Source organism: Bidens hawaiensis, unplaced genomic scaffold (genome assembly GCF_021521415.1).
Source record: "Bidens hawaiensis isolate Kalapana, Puna unplaced genomic scaffold, B.hawaiensis_p1.1 tig00048806_1, whole genome shotgun sequence".
Lineage (NCBI taxonomy): Eukaryota > Viridiplantae > Streptophyta > Magnoliopsida > Asterales > Asteraceae > Bidens > Bidens hawaiensis.
The window spans coordinates 14,494-27,343 of record NW_027498716.1 but is presented as its reverse complement, the minus strand read 5'-3'; the positions used below and the strand labels follow the sequence as shown (position 1 = coordinate 27,343).

General features: G+C 34.2%; 2 protein-coding genes and 1 pseudogene across 5 annotated transcripts; 2 read left to right on the top strand and 1 right to left on the bottom strand.

The window, feature by feature from the left end:
- The first annotated feature begins 1,449 nt into the window (after positions 1-1,449).
- On the top strand, positions 1,450-5,456 carry LOC143597636 (uncharacterized). The gene is made up of 2 exons (XM_077076079.1): positions 1,450-1,913; positions 5,020-5,456. The coding sequence occupies exons 1-2, from the start codon at positions 1,450-1,452 to the stop codon at positions 5,246-5,248; spliced, it is 693 nt and encodes a 230-aa protein (XP_076932194.1). The 3' UTR covers positions 5,249-5,456.
- Positions 5,457-7,531: 2,075 nt separating this feature from the next.
- On the bottom strand, positions 7,532-8,874 carry LOC143597635 (UDP-glycosyltransferase 76H1 pseudogene; annotated as a pseudogene). Its single transcript, XR_013146961.1, has 2 exons — positions 8,379-8,874; positions 7,532-7,885 (listed from the first exon to the last, which is right to left on the bottom strand). The product of XR_013146961.1 is annotated as a UDP-glycosyltransferase 76H1 pseudogene (transcript).
- A 1,045-nt stretch (positions 8,875-9,919) lies between these two features.
- On the top strand, positions 9,920-12,850 carry LOC143597641 (uncharacterized). 3 transcript variants are annotated; one of them, XM_077076084.1, is made up of 3 exons: positions 9,920-10,123; positions 10,526-11,189; positions 12,054-12,850. In XM_077076084.1, the coding sequence occupies exons 2-3, from the start codon at positions 10,583-10,585 to the stop codon at positions 12,674-12,676; spliced, it is 1,230 nt and encodes a 409-aa protein (XP_076932199.1). In that variant the 5' UTR covers positions 9,920-10,123; positions 10,526-10,582; the 3' UTR covers positions 12,677-12,850. The 3 variants fall into 3 exon arrangements, with proteins under 3 accessions (XP_076932199.1, XP_076932197.1, XP_076932198.1); XM_077076082.1 differs by lacking the exon at positions 9,920-10,123 and having other exon boundaries at positions 10,190-11,189; XM_077076083.1 differs by lacking the exon at positions 9,920-10,123 and having other exon boundaries at positions 10,190-11,198; positions 12,066-12,850.

The following is a 12,850-nucleotide window of genomic DNA, read 5'->3' as shown; positions in this document are numbered from 1 at the left end:
AGGAGTAAATTGGTAATTTTATTTATTTATATGTTTTATCCTTTCTTTCAGCCAAAATACCTTAAAATTAAAAAACAAACAAAACAAATTAAAATTAAAATACTAACAATAAATCAAAGTTCAAAACCCAAGACAATCAAATATGTATCCTAATTATACAACCACCGTCTCCTCTTTCTCTCTTCGCTCAACTCTCTTGTTGTAATGTCAGTTCACCAAATATGATTGTAGGCAGTCACTCAATGATCTAAAAACCCCTCTTCTCCGGAATCTCTGTCGTCGCTGTCAGATTCCGACGTACCCAAATACATCCTAAATATCGACAATTGTGGAAGACCCCTCTGCTCCGGCAATTGTTGCCGTCGCCGTCAGATTCCGCCTTCTTCCCAACCATCTACCACCACTCCGTCAGTCATCTTTCACAGCACCACCGACATATTGAGACCACCACAATCTCTGCCCCGATGCAGATCTTATTTGAGATAGAGGTGGAGCGACAGGCTACACCATCTTCGTCTTCAATACAAAATCTGACCCCGGTTTGGTTATTTAGAAGCTATATGACGAGGTTTGGAGATGATTCTCGCCATTCGGTAAAGTTGGGAATATTCATCAATGAAAACGGTTTGTTGGGTTGTTAAGTAATTGGAAGCGAGATCTTCAAAATGAAGACACGGCCGCCGACGGTGGTGATGGCCGGAGATCCGCTGTCGAATGTCGATTGAGTATTGACCTGGTTGAACGATTTGAGAAATTGAAGGTTGAAGGATAAAAAAAGGGTGAGTGATTGAATTGGGGTTTTGTAATCAAGATTAAAACTTGAGTTGAGGATTTGGATTAGGGGAATATGAAATTATGAATTGCAGATCTATGGGTTGAGTGGGAGAGGGAGTTTGATGTTTTAATTTAAGGGGTATTTTGATTAAAGGAAAAAAAAAATAGAAAATTAAAATGGAATTACCAGTTTACCCTCGATTTAACAGACAAAAATAGACGGAGTTAGAAAAATGTACTAAAATGACAAGTTTTAAAAACGTGAAGTAGTCATTTGCTAAAAAAATAAAAAATGGTACTAAAGTTACATAATTAGACAAACCATATATACTAAAATGACACTTAACTCTTCTATTTTCTATAATTCTAAATTCTAAATTGACACTTTCATTTAATTTCCTTCCTATAGTGATATTGTTCCTATTACGAAAAAATCTATAAAACTATTCTCTAACATATCAAATTTTGATAATAATAATAATAATAATACTAAAAGTGGGACCCACAAGGCTTCTTTATCTGACAGTGTACTGAAGAAAGAAAGAAAGAAAGAAAGAAAGAAAGAAAGAAAAGAAAAGAAAACAGTAGTAGTAGTAGTCGTCCTTTACTTTGCGTTTCAGTCTCTCTCACACTCTCAAACCTCAAACCCTCATCACCAAACCGAAACCCAAACCCATGTCTGAACAACCCCACAGTTTCACCGACGTCCAACCACCACCCCGCCGCCGTCGCCGCCGCAACGGTACCCGTCCCACCCGCCGCCGCCGTCCCGTCCAATTCACCACCGAACCCATCACCACCACCACAGACGGCGGCAGCAGTTTCGGGTTATCCGACTCCGACCCACAATCCGAATGTGGGTCATTCTCGTATAATCATAGCCGTATGGAGAGTTCGTCGGATGATGAGATTGATCTTGAGAGTGGTGAGTTGGAGATGAAGGTGCATTGTTTTGGTGAGGGTGAGAAGCAGTGTCGGATTTGTCATCTGGGTTTTGAGATTGGTGGTGATACGGTGGATGATGACGGTGGTGGTGGTGGTGACGGTGGTCTGATTGAACTGGGGTGTAATTGTAAAGGAGATCTGGGTGATGCGCATAAACAGTGTGCCGAAACTTGGTTTAAAATCAAGGGGAATATGTAAGTCTTTTAATTTATTATTATTATTATTATTATTTGATTAATAATCTTTTATGTGAATTTGTTGTTTGATCTAGTTGTTAGTATCAAGATGATGCATTTAAAATTTTGTTTGTTTGTTCATTTATGTTTGTTAGTTTGCGTTAAATTTTAGTTGATTTTAGCTATTAATATTTGTTCATTTAACAAACACGAACAAGAAACCGCTGTTCGTTTAGTTGTCCGTGTTCGATAATTTGTTCGGTGAAAGTTAAAAGAATGAACACAAACGAACACGAACAAGAAAACGCCGTTCATTTAATTGTTCTAGTTCGATAATTTGTTCGGTTAAAGTTAAAAGTACGAACACGAACAAGAAAACACCGTTTGTTTAGTTGTTCGTGTTCGATAATTTCTTCTGTGAAAGTTAAAAACACGAACACAATGTGCGGAAACTTGGTTTAAGTTTTTTAAAGTCAAGAGGAAAATGTAGGTATTAATTAATTCTTGATTATTTGATTAATTGTTTTGTTCTGATTGTTAGTATAAAGAAAGATGCATTTGGGAAATTGGGTCTTGATGATTTGGGGATATCTTGGGCTGGTTAGACTTGCAGAGTAAAATCGCATGTCTCGTTTGTTCATTTATGTTCGTGAACGTTCATTAGTTTACATCTTTTAAGAACTTTTTAGGCCCAGCACGTTGTTGCTCACATTGAATTTTAATTGATTGTAGCTACTAATGTTCGTTCATTTATGTTCGTGAATTGTATGTTTATGCTGTTAAATAACGAACATAAACGAACACGAAAACCTTGTTCATTTGATTATTTGATTAATTGATTGATTGTTTGATCTAATTGTTAGTACAAAGATGCATTTGAGATTTTAGGTTATGAAAATTGGGATTGTTTGTGCTTATTAGACTTGTATAGTAGAATCGCATGTCTCGTTTGTTCATTTATGTTCGTTAGTTCACGTTTTTTATTCGTTTGTTGATATATTCATTTAAATTTTTTAGGCTCATTACAATTGTCTTTTTCGTAAGTTTTTAGGCCCAACACGCTGTTGCTCACATTAAATTTTAATTAATTTTAGATAGTTATGTTCGTTCATTTACGTGAATCGCTCGTTTATACTGTTAAATAACGAACACTATCAGACACGAACAAGAAAATACACCCCGTTCGTTTTGTTGTTCGTGTTCGATCATTTGTTAGATTAAAGTTAAAAGAATGAACACAAACATGTTCCGTTCGTGTTCGTTCGGTTCGTTTACAGGCCTTCGGATCAAAGAGGCTGTTGACCAGTCAACACTCTTTTTTAATATAATTTATAACAGATTCTGATTCAAATATTAAGTTACATAATAAACATTTTCTTAATTGATATTAGTTTTTGAATTTCTTTTTTATTGTTTGTGTCTTGTATGTACATATTAGTGATTATTTGAGCCTGCATTAATTGTTTCATGTTTCTGGTTAAAATATCACAAGTTATGCAGCATCAAACCATTTTTTAATTCAAGATTTTATTAAAATATGTGTGAATTATTAATAAATAGTTTGGTTTATGTTGATGTGTTTGATCAGCTAGTTTTTGTCATTTATTGATCATTTGCCAAACCCCATTGCAAAGTCAAGAAAATGACATTAACTACCTTCTAAGTGTCCGGCCCCAGTATATCTTTCAATCATTATATATCATTATACATCATTATATATATATACAGAAAAGAGTTTAAATAAGAATAAAGAGTTTCCTAGGAATGGTAAGAGCCAATAAAATTTTGACATTTGGCATTACAAATGATGGTGAAAGAACAATTGTAGGAAACTATGTCGGTTATAATGATGAAAGAGTAATTCTAGGAAACTATGTCGGTTATAATGATGAAAGAGTAATTCTAGGAAACTATGTCGGTTATTGGTAATTTTAAATCTCAACCATTAATTAACATGATCCAATGACTATGATTTTTTCCTAGTCTTTCTAGGAAACTACTTCTTTTTAGAATAACCCTCCCCTATATATATATATATCAATACGCGTGACGAAACAGGTTCTATGCTAAAATCTTAGTTAAAGAAGAACTAGATGCAAAATAAATAAAAAAACTTGTTCTAAACAAGTTTGATTTTATTTATTTTAAAACCCGTGAGGCCGTGAAAAAAAGTAGATTATTGTTAGGGTTGTAAACGAACCAAGCGTTCGATGAACCATTCGACGAAAAGTTCGTTCATATTCGCTTGTTAAAATATACAAACGAATATTTTTGTTCATTTATGTAGTTTAATTGCTTAAAGAAAAAACCATTTATATTTGTGAACGGCCGTTTACGCGTTTTCATTTAAATCTTTTCGTTTACATTCATTTATGTTTGTTAGTTAGTGCTTGTTTATGTACTTTCTTTTACGTTCGTTTATATGTTCATTAAAATTTTTTGGCCCGCTACAGTTTAGTCGTTTTTTATGAAAATAAAATATCACCCATTTAGTTTTATTAACCTTTGTTCATGTTTACTAGTAATTGGTGTTCATGTTATTTTCGTTCATCTATATTGGTTTGTTTCGGTTGTGAACCATTCGTTTATACTATAATGAGCGAATGCTAACGTGCACGAACATTAACGAACTAACATAACAACATAATCATGAACATCAATCTATTGGGTATGAAATGTTAATAAACTAACATTCATTTTCTTAAAGAACGAAAACGGACAAGAAAACCCCACTTGTTTAATTGTTCGTGTTCTATTTTTTGTTTGGTTAAAGTTAATTGAACGAACTTACATGCCTAGTTATAGTTAGCCGTATTTTGAACCCCAATTAGTTAAATATGATGTTACAAAATATACCAACATTAAGTTATTTAAAACTACTTTTGGATTTAAAACATATATCATGTAGCTTTATTACTCATGCTAATGGAACCTTGTTTGTTAAGATATATGAGGCTACCTAAGTACCTAACCTTAGAACAACTTATGTATCTTTATTACCTAACATGTGTTTTTTTTAGTTTTTATGTATTTCCTTATATTTGAAGGTTTAATGATTGTCTAAAAGTACATAATTACTTTCAAAACTAAATTGTTTTTATGTTCAATATATGGTAACGATCAGGACGTGTGAGATATGTGGTGCCACAGCCCAAAATGTTGGCGGGGACCAGGCCAATGAGACGAGCCAGACGGCGACTGAAACCGAGGCGATAGGCACTGGACCCATGGTGGTTCCTACTGAGGCGCCACGTACGTTCTGGCGGGGTAGAAGAATCATGAATATCTTGTTGGGTTGTATGGTTTTTGCATTCATTATTTCTTGGCTGTTTCATTTCAATGTTTTACCTTAATTTGGATGGAAAAAGAAAGGTGTTGAGAAGATTATATAGATGTCTGTTGTATGGATTGGATGTTGGATCATATAAGTGTATATATTTGTAAGGCTGAAAGTACATATTTGATGACCTTTCTGAGTTATCTGTGAATGAGTCTATTTTGGTTATGTTTTATATGGGATATTAAATGCTAGGAATTTGTTTAATTATTGTATTTAAAATGCTAGTTTATCATAAAACTATTATAAGTTTAGTTTTAGTTTTGTGGTATTGCTGAAGTTATTCCTTTTAGCTTGTAAGTTTAAAACTTTGATTAGTTGCTCTTGGTTTTGTAACAATGTTGGGATAACACTAATTTCGTTAAATATCATGTTAGATTCATGTAAAATGACAAATATAAAATTCGTTAAAAAACATGAAATTGACTAAAATATTCTTTTGAGAGACATGGACTGTTTTATAATAATTTTAAACAAAACAAAAAAAAACAAAAACAAAAAAAGAAAGAAAGAGAAGGAAAAAGAGAAAAAAAATCAACAATTATTGAATTAGGGTGATATCATATGTCAAACAAATTGAACAATTGTTGAATTGTTAGTTTGTTTGGTTGTTAATGTTGAGTATAGTTAGCTTTGGGTTTAGGTGAAACTTGAATTTTAGTTATCTTTCGATTGTTGATTAGCTTATTTTGTGATTTGCTTATGAATCATTAGTCTAGGAATTAGGATTAATAGAGGACACTGAGTCAAGTGTATGAGAAGCTGGGGAGGCATGGATGGGAAAAGGGGGTCATATGGAAATTCGTTCCCCGGTTTGTCTCGTCTGTTTTTTCATTGAATCTGGTGAATTTTTCATTGGTTTTTCCTAAGGATTTTGGCACCTTTTGCTAACAAAGTGGATCGGGGAACCGGAAGATGGTGGGGCAATTCCGCTCCCCTTAGCAATTTATTTGTTGATTTGTTGAAGCATCAAATCCTGAATCATCTTCTTTAAGGTATAAATTTCTGGATTTTAGATACTAGCATCGTATGTTTATTGTGTGACCAACGTGACAAGGATATGAAATTCAAGTTTCTAAAACACAATTATTCTACTGGAACACCGTTTTAAGGTAAGTTTTACATCAATAAAGTCGTACTCATTCCGATAAGAAGCCCTAAAACATCATATTAGAATTTATTTTAAAACATTAAGTTTTTAAAACGTTAAGTTTTTTTAAATAGAAGTTCAATAAATACAATTAGCGTGAAAAGTTGAATAAGTGATAACTATTCTCTCTAACGTGAGATAATTATCGATTAACTGTAAAAAGATCAAAATCCAATTTGCGTTAACAAACTTTTATTGTTATCAAAGGTGAAAAATGAAAACAATCTACCGTAGCCGATCGAGAAGCTTCTGTGGTAGCATAACTAAAAAGATCAAGAAGGTTCTTCATCCTGAAGCTTCTCGAAGATCCCCTTATCAAAAAATATATATACACTTATCCTTTCTCCAAGCCAAAATCAAACAATTGAAGAATCAGCCTATTGAATCAAATTCTCACTACAACACTTTAATCATTCCAAGGTGGGCGTCGAAGCAGCAGCAGCAGCGTTTTCAGTCGACGTCTGGGACCCATTTAAAGACAAGTTTCCTATTAATAAATAATATGCCAGTTTAGTACTTGTTAGCTTCCAAATATTCTTTGTTATTGTTACACAGCATTTAACTATATGCCTATATCAAAAGCTCATACAACGTTATTCAAGTTCATGATCTCAATTTTCTCGAAAATGGCTGGTCTGTCTACAAGTTGTTTGTCTAGGCGAAAAATTTGTATATGTCAGTTGCTTCCATAACTTGTTTGGCTTCTACAAGTGTTAGTTTTTAACTGAAACTAATCGAGTCAACCAGAAACCTATAATCGAGTGACTCATAATTGAACTGAATTAAAATGGTTAGGGCTCAGGTTTCATGGATTCAAGTACTTATGGATATGAGTTAGCAGTTGAGAATTGCAGATAAAGGTCACATACCCTTGGTCCATCTACTAGGTCTTTGATAAAACATTAAAATGTCTAGCATAATTAGTACATTATCTTTATCTTCTGCAACTTTGATAGTAGTTAAAATTAACAGAAGGAAATATTATTATTGTTTTGGCATTTAACTAAATCAAAAATTAGTGTACACAAACAACTAGCAACATTTATAATGATAAAATGAAGTTCACTACCTCATTTAAAGAGTTATAAGAAGAACCATCATGACTAATTGCAACTCTAATATTTTCTTTAATCTCCATACCTCTCTGCCTCATGTCTTTCCCTTCTTTACCCACCAAAACTCCACCTTCAAGCTCACATAAATAACTGATTTAGGTGCTTGTTTATCTAACCATGAGATGCAACTTGTATCCTCTTCATAAAAACTAGTGGATGGTGCTGGGATTATTTTGTGTAACGGTCCGACGGTAAAAATGGGAACTTTGTAGTGATCGCGTATCTGCGCCAGTGCCGATGGCTCTAGAAATTCGAGTGTGTTCCAAAGAACGGCGACTGGATGATCATGTTGATAACTTCAAGTGCATATTGTATAGGGAGATAATAAAGGGTAGATCTTTGTATCTTAATGGATGTAGTTCTGGAACTATTTCCTGAAACATAGAATCTTCAAAAATAGTTTGGGTTAGTTGATACTTGTTTGATTTGTAATGACATACAGTTTGATCCAAACAAGGGTTTAAAATAATGAACCAAGTTGCTTATGAGCTTCTTGAGATTAGCTCGCTAAAAGCTCAAATGCCTAAAAGTAAAGTAAGCGTGCTTAGTAAATGAGCTCGAGCTCGGGGTTCATTTATCAAGGTCGAGCTAGCCAGCGAGCTGAAACAAGTCTATTATTAATAAAAATTTTATTTAATATATTAGATATATATTTGTATAATACTTTTATTAATATATATATATATATATATTATTTAGCGGAACATCAATTAATCTTATTATGTTACAAATAAAAATTTATAATATAGATAAAAAATAATTATAAACATAAAAGAATTAACTGATGTTCCGCTCGAGCTTGAGCTCAGACTTGGCTTATTTTTACTCTAGATCCAAACAACCTATAAATCTATAAACTTTTAATTGGATAACAGAGTTACCTTGCACCGGAAATCGACCTTCTTGAATGAGCCAAGGAATGATCTTCATCACGGGGAAAGTAGACGCGCTGCTGGTGCGCAATATGATGGCGGGTAGTCCCCGATCACCAGCCACAGATGCAGCAAAAGACATAAGATTATCATGAATAATAACTATTGTTTCCTCCTTACACGCTGCATCTTTTTGTGCATTCATGATATCAACAAGGTGTTGTTTGAAATGGGGTCTGCAATTATCATTTAAAGTTTTCAAGAACTGTCCTGCACCAGCAAAATCAGTGTTGACGGTTGACATGTCGTTAAGAGGGATGAAGGTGAAACCGGGATGGTTTGAAGGGTCAGGCGGGTTCAAGTTAGAGTGAGCAATGGTTATGGGAAAGCCTTTGGAGTGAAGGAAGGTGGCTAGGTGCAGCATGGGTGTCATGTGGCCTTGAAGTGGACTTGCTGTTAATACTAGTCGCCATCGTTTTTCGCCGTGATCCACCATGTGCAAGGATCAAGAATATATGTGTTATGTTAGTAGAAAAACAGGATGAGTTATTGATTTGTTGAGGCTTTAGAAAATGGTTGCAAAGTTTGATTTGTTAATGATAGTTGGTGGTCATTCACTGTTCTTTTATCATATAATAACTTATGACAGTTCATTACTTCTATAATAATAAATAAAGAAGTATAGACAAGAAGATAGTAACAAGAAAATCACATTCATAACCCAACTGATGACACAAACCCACCCCCACCCCACCTTTTAAAAAAATATGTTAACTGAAAAATACAATACTATATAAATTTGAGTAAAATACAAACAAGTCAAAAAGAAAATACAAATTTAAAAAAAATATATGTTAAAATGCAATAGCGGGTCAATGAGCTGGTGGTGGAGTAATAAGTCAGAGAATTGGTGTTTCATGTGATTCAGGTTCGATTTAGTTTCGGATGCACCGGGTGATGACGGGAGACTAGGTGAGTAGGTGATGTTCACTAGTTGAATCCTTGAACTGAGCAGGTTTTACATCACGACACTGTCATGCCTTCGGGAGAGTGTTCACGGGTGTTGGCCTTAGATGAGGGTGTTATCCGTGGATCGAAAGACGAGTGTATCCCGATGTGGTAAAATTTAGTCAATAGCCTAGTTAGAAGATTTGTTGACCATTAAAAAAAATGCAATAGCAAGTCAGATGTTATGTTAAATCTTACAACTTGTGTATACTTTCATTCTTCTAGCTACGATGAAACTATTTTATAAAGATCTAGCAAAAAGCTAGAAACGTAAACCTTTCACGACACTAAAGATAGAGATACGCTTACAAAACTTAAATTTCACAAATTTGACCAATCTAGAAATAAATATTCGTCATATTCTTTACTCATAGAGTTATAGGAATACATTCGTCTTAATTTCTTCACTTTGTCATTACGTTTTCAAGATACACCAACATCATTGCAACATGTGATTATAAAATTACTCGTAATGCGTTATTATGTAGTGTCGAGATACACATTTCCTTCGGGACGTCCAATATCTCGCAAAACCCGTCTTTTTCCGCCTTGTACCTCCACCACCATTTCGCTAAAGTGTAAAATACAAATGTGTGAGTTTATAAAAAAAAGAGTGGTTAATAATAATTATGGAGTCCTAAATTAAAGGATCCAACAAACCTAACAACCAAAGAAACATGTCACAACAAAACACAATCTCCCTGTTTGTTTTTCAATCAAATGTTCCCTTCATGATCCAATTCTAGGTAAACTTAACTTAACATTTACATTAATATTAACATTCATCCTTTATTGTTTCATTTAATTTTTTTTCTTAGGGTTTATGTCATAATGATTAAAAATTGAACCTTTATAGTATGGGCACAAATGATATCCATAAATTTGTGATTAATTTTTTGAAAAATCCATATTATACATGCACAATAATAATCTTATGCATTTTGTATCTTTATTACCCTTTATTGTTCATCCTTTTAGCATATTATTCCCCTGTTTTCGGGTTCGGGTTTCTTGTTTATAGAATGTTTATGCATACACCTCATCAAAACATTAAAACAAAGAAGAAGTTTGAGTCTCGTAGGAGTTTTAGAACTGTGCATTGCGTTCGTGTCGCCGAACAGTGTGACGAAAGTCGTAGTTTAATGCAGGACCCGCCAGGTGTTCGACGAAATGCCCCAGAGAGAAGTAACGATATTTTGGACGATATGAATGTCGAGGGCAGAAATGTCGATGCAAGATCCTCGGTTGAGGAAAACCCGAAAGGGGTTATGAATTTGGATCATCGCGTTGTTGATGAAACGTACCGAAAATGTAGTTTTGATGATCGTAAAGTTAAGGTTCAAGAAACTTTGGAGGGCGTTGAAAAGAGTTTAATGGATCTTGGGATTTCGGATACTGAAGGGACTAAACGGTTAGAGAATTTGATGGAACGGAGAAGACTGAGAACGTTGTCGAGGTTTAATATTATTAGAAACACGATAGGAGTTGGAGTTGGAAGTCAAAGTTGTGGTCAGATATCTTCTTTGCATGTTCCTAAAAAGAACCCGTTTCTTTATAAAATTTCGAGTGATCTTCCGGGCTCGGCTCCCGCTTGCGTGTCGAAAAACAACCCGTTTGACCTTCCGTATGACCCGCATGAGGAAAAACCGATTCTTACGGGTAATTGTTTTGAAGATGAGTTCGTGAATGCACATAAGAAAGAACCAGTTATTGAGGATTTTGAATCTTTAGAATCTGCAAATGATGAAAGCGAGTGTTTTGATATTGAATTTGCTGTCAAGCAGTTGAGAAGTTTGGGTGCTTCAAAAGTAGGTATGTACCGTTTGTTCAGGTTCAAATAGGTCTTTAAACGAACCGTTCGTCATAAAGTTGACTCATTTAATAAAAGAACGAACATGAACAAAAAACTTTGTTCATTTAGTTAGACGAGCAACCGTGAACACGTGTCTCGTTTGTTCATTATGTTTGTGAACGTTCAATCGTTTAAATTTGTTTATGTTCGTTTATTTACGTTCATTTATGCTAGCTTTTTGTACAAGTGCAAATAGGCCTGTAAATGAACTGAGTGAACAGTTTGTGAAATGATTTTCTGAAATTTCAGTCATTCAATAAACGAACGGACATGGATAAAAACTGTTCATTTAGTCAAACGAACAAGCATGAACACATGTCTCGTTTGTTCATTTAAATTCGTTTATGTTCTTAGATTTGTTTAAGTTCGTTCATCTACGTTCATTCATATAATAATATATTAATTTAAAATTTTTTTGGTTCATTACATCTTAGTATCGTTTTAATAACTTTTTAGGCTCAATACTTTGTTCTTCACTAAGTTGTTCATTTTCTTAACGAGCGAACATGAACAAGAAAACCCCATTTGTTTAATTGTGAGTGTTTGATCGTTGTTCACTTGTTCAGCTAAAGTTAAAAGAACGAACATAAACATGCTCAAACTGTTCTGGTTGATTAGAAGCACTTTTATCCTTTTTTTTGTAAATATTATGATTACGCGGTGTGTCAAATATGATTATAAAAACTATAGTATTTCAATAGTAATCTAGCTTTTGAAAAGGAAATGATTAAGGTGGTTTACTTTTGGGAACTTTTAACCCGTTTGACCTGTTAGAGATAAAACATAAACCGAGTTGACTCATTAATTTATTTTGTTTTTCAAAGCAAAAAAAGAAGATGATGACAACAAACGGCCTTTAAAACGTTTGATACCTAACGTTGATGTTAACCGGGCCGTTGAAGAAGGTGAATCCTCTAGGAAAGCGGCCAACGTGGTTAGCCAGGCTGACCTTACAAAAGAACACGAGGTTGACCATACGAAAGAGCACAAGGTTGACCATGATGTAGTCTCGAGTGATCAATCGACTTCCTCATCTTATTCAAGTGAAGACGAATTCATTTTAAGGCCAAACAGAGAGGCGATTTTGCATTGTTTAAGCATGTCACGGATGAGAGTAATTTCACAAGGAAGTAATTTGCTTAGAAACGCCGAGTCATTCGACTGTGGCCCGTCTGCACTGTTTGATAAGTCAAAGACCGATGCGTTCTTTTTTGGTTCCAATAAACAGGTTCATTATGGTTCAACAAACTCGTTTGCTTCCGATATGCAAGTAGAGGTCTCGGAAATTAGTTCACCAATGTCAACAAACATGTCATCTTTCGACGGAGAAGGTAAGCGTAGTTTGGTAAATTCGACAAACCCGTCTGAGTTGGATTTGAATAATGCAAGATTTAGAGATTTAGATGAGGTGAGCGAACACGATGCAACTGAACCCGGGTTTACATAACATGCAATGGTTCTTAAATTGTTGTTGATAGAGATCTTAATCTAGCATTGTATAGGTGAAATCATAGAAGCATTGTATAAGTTATTTTTTTTAATCTAATTTTGTAAAGTGTAATCAAGGTTATAATTTTTTTTTTCTATATTACTTGGGTTAAATGTGAATGGTGTCAAGAGT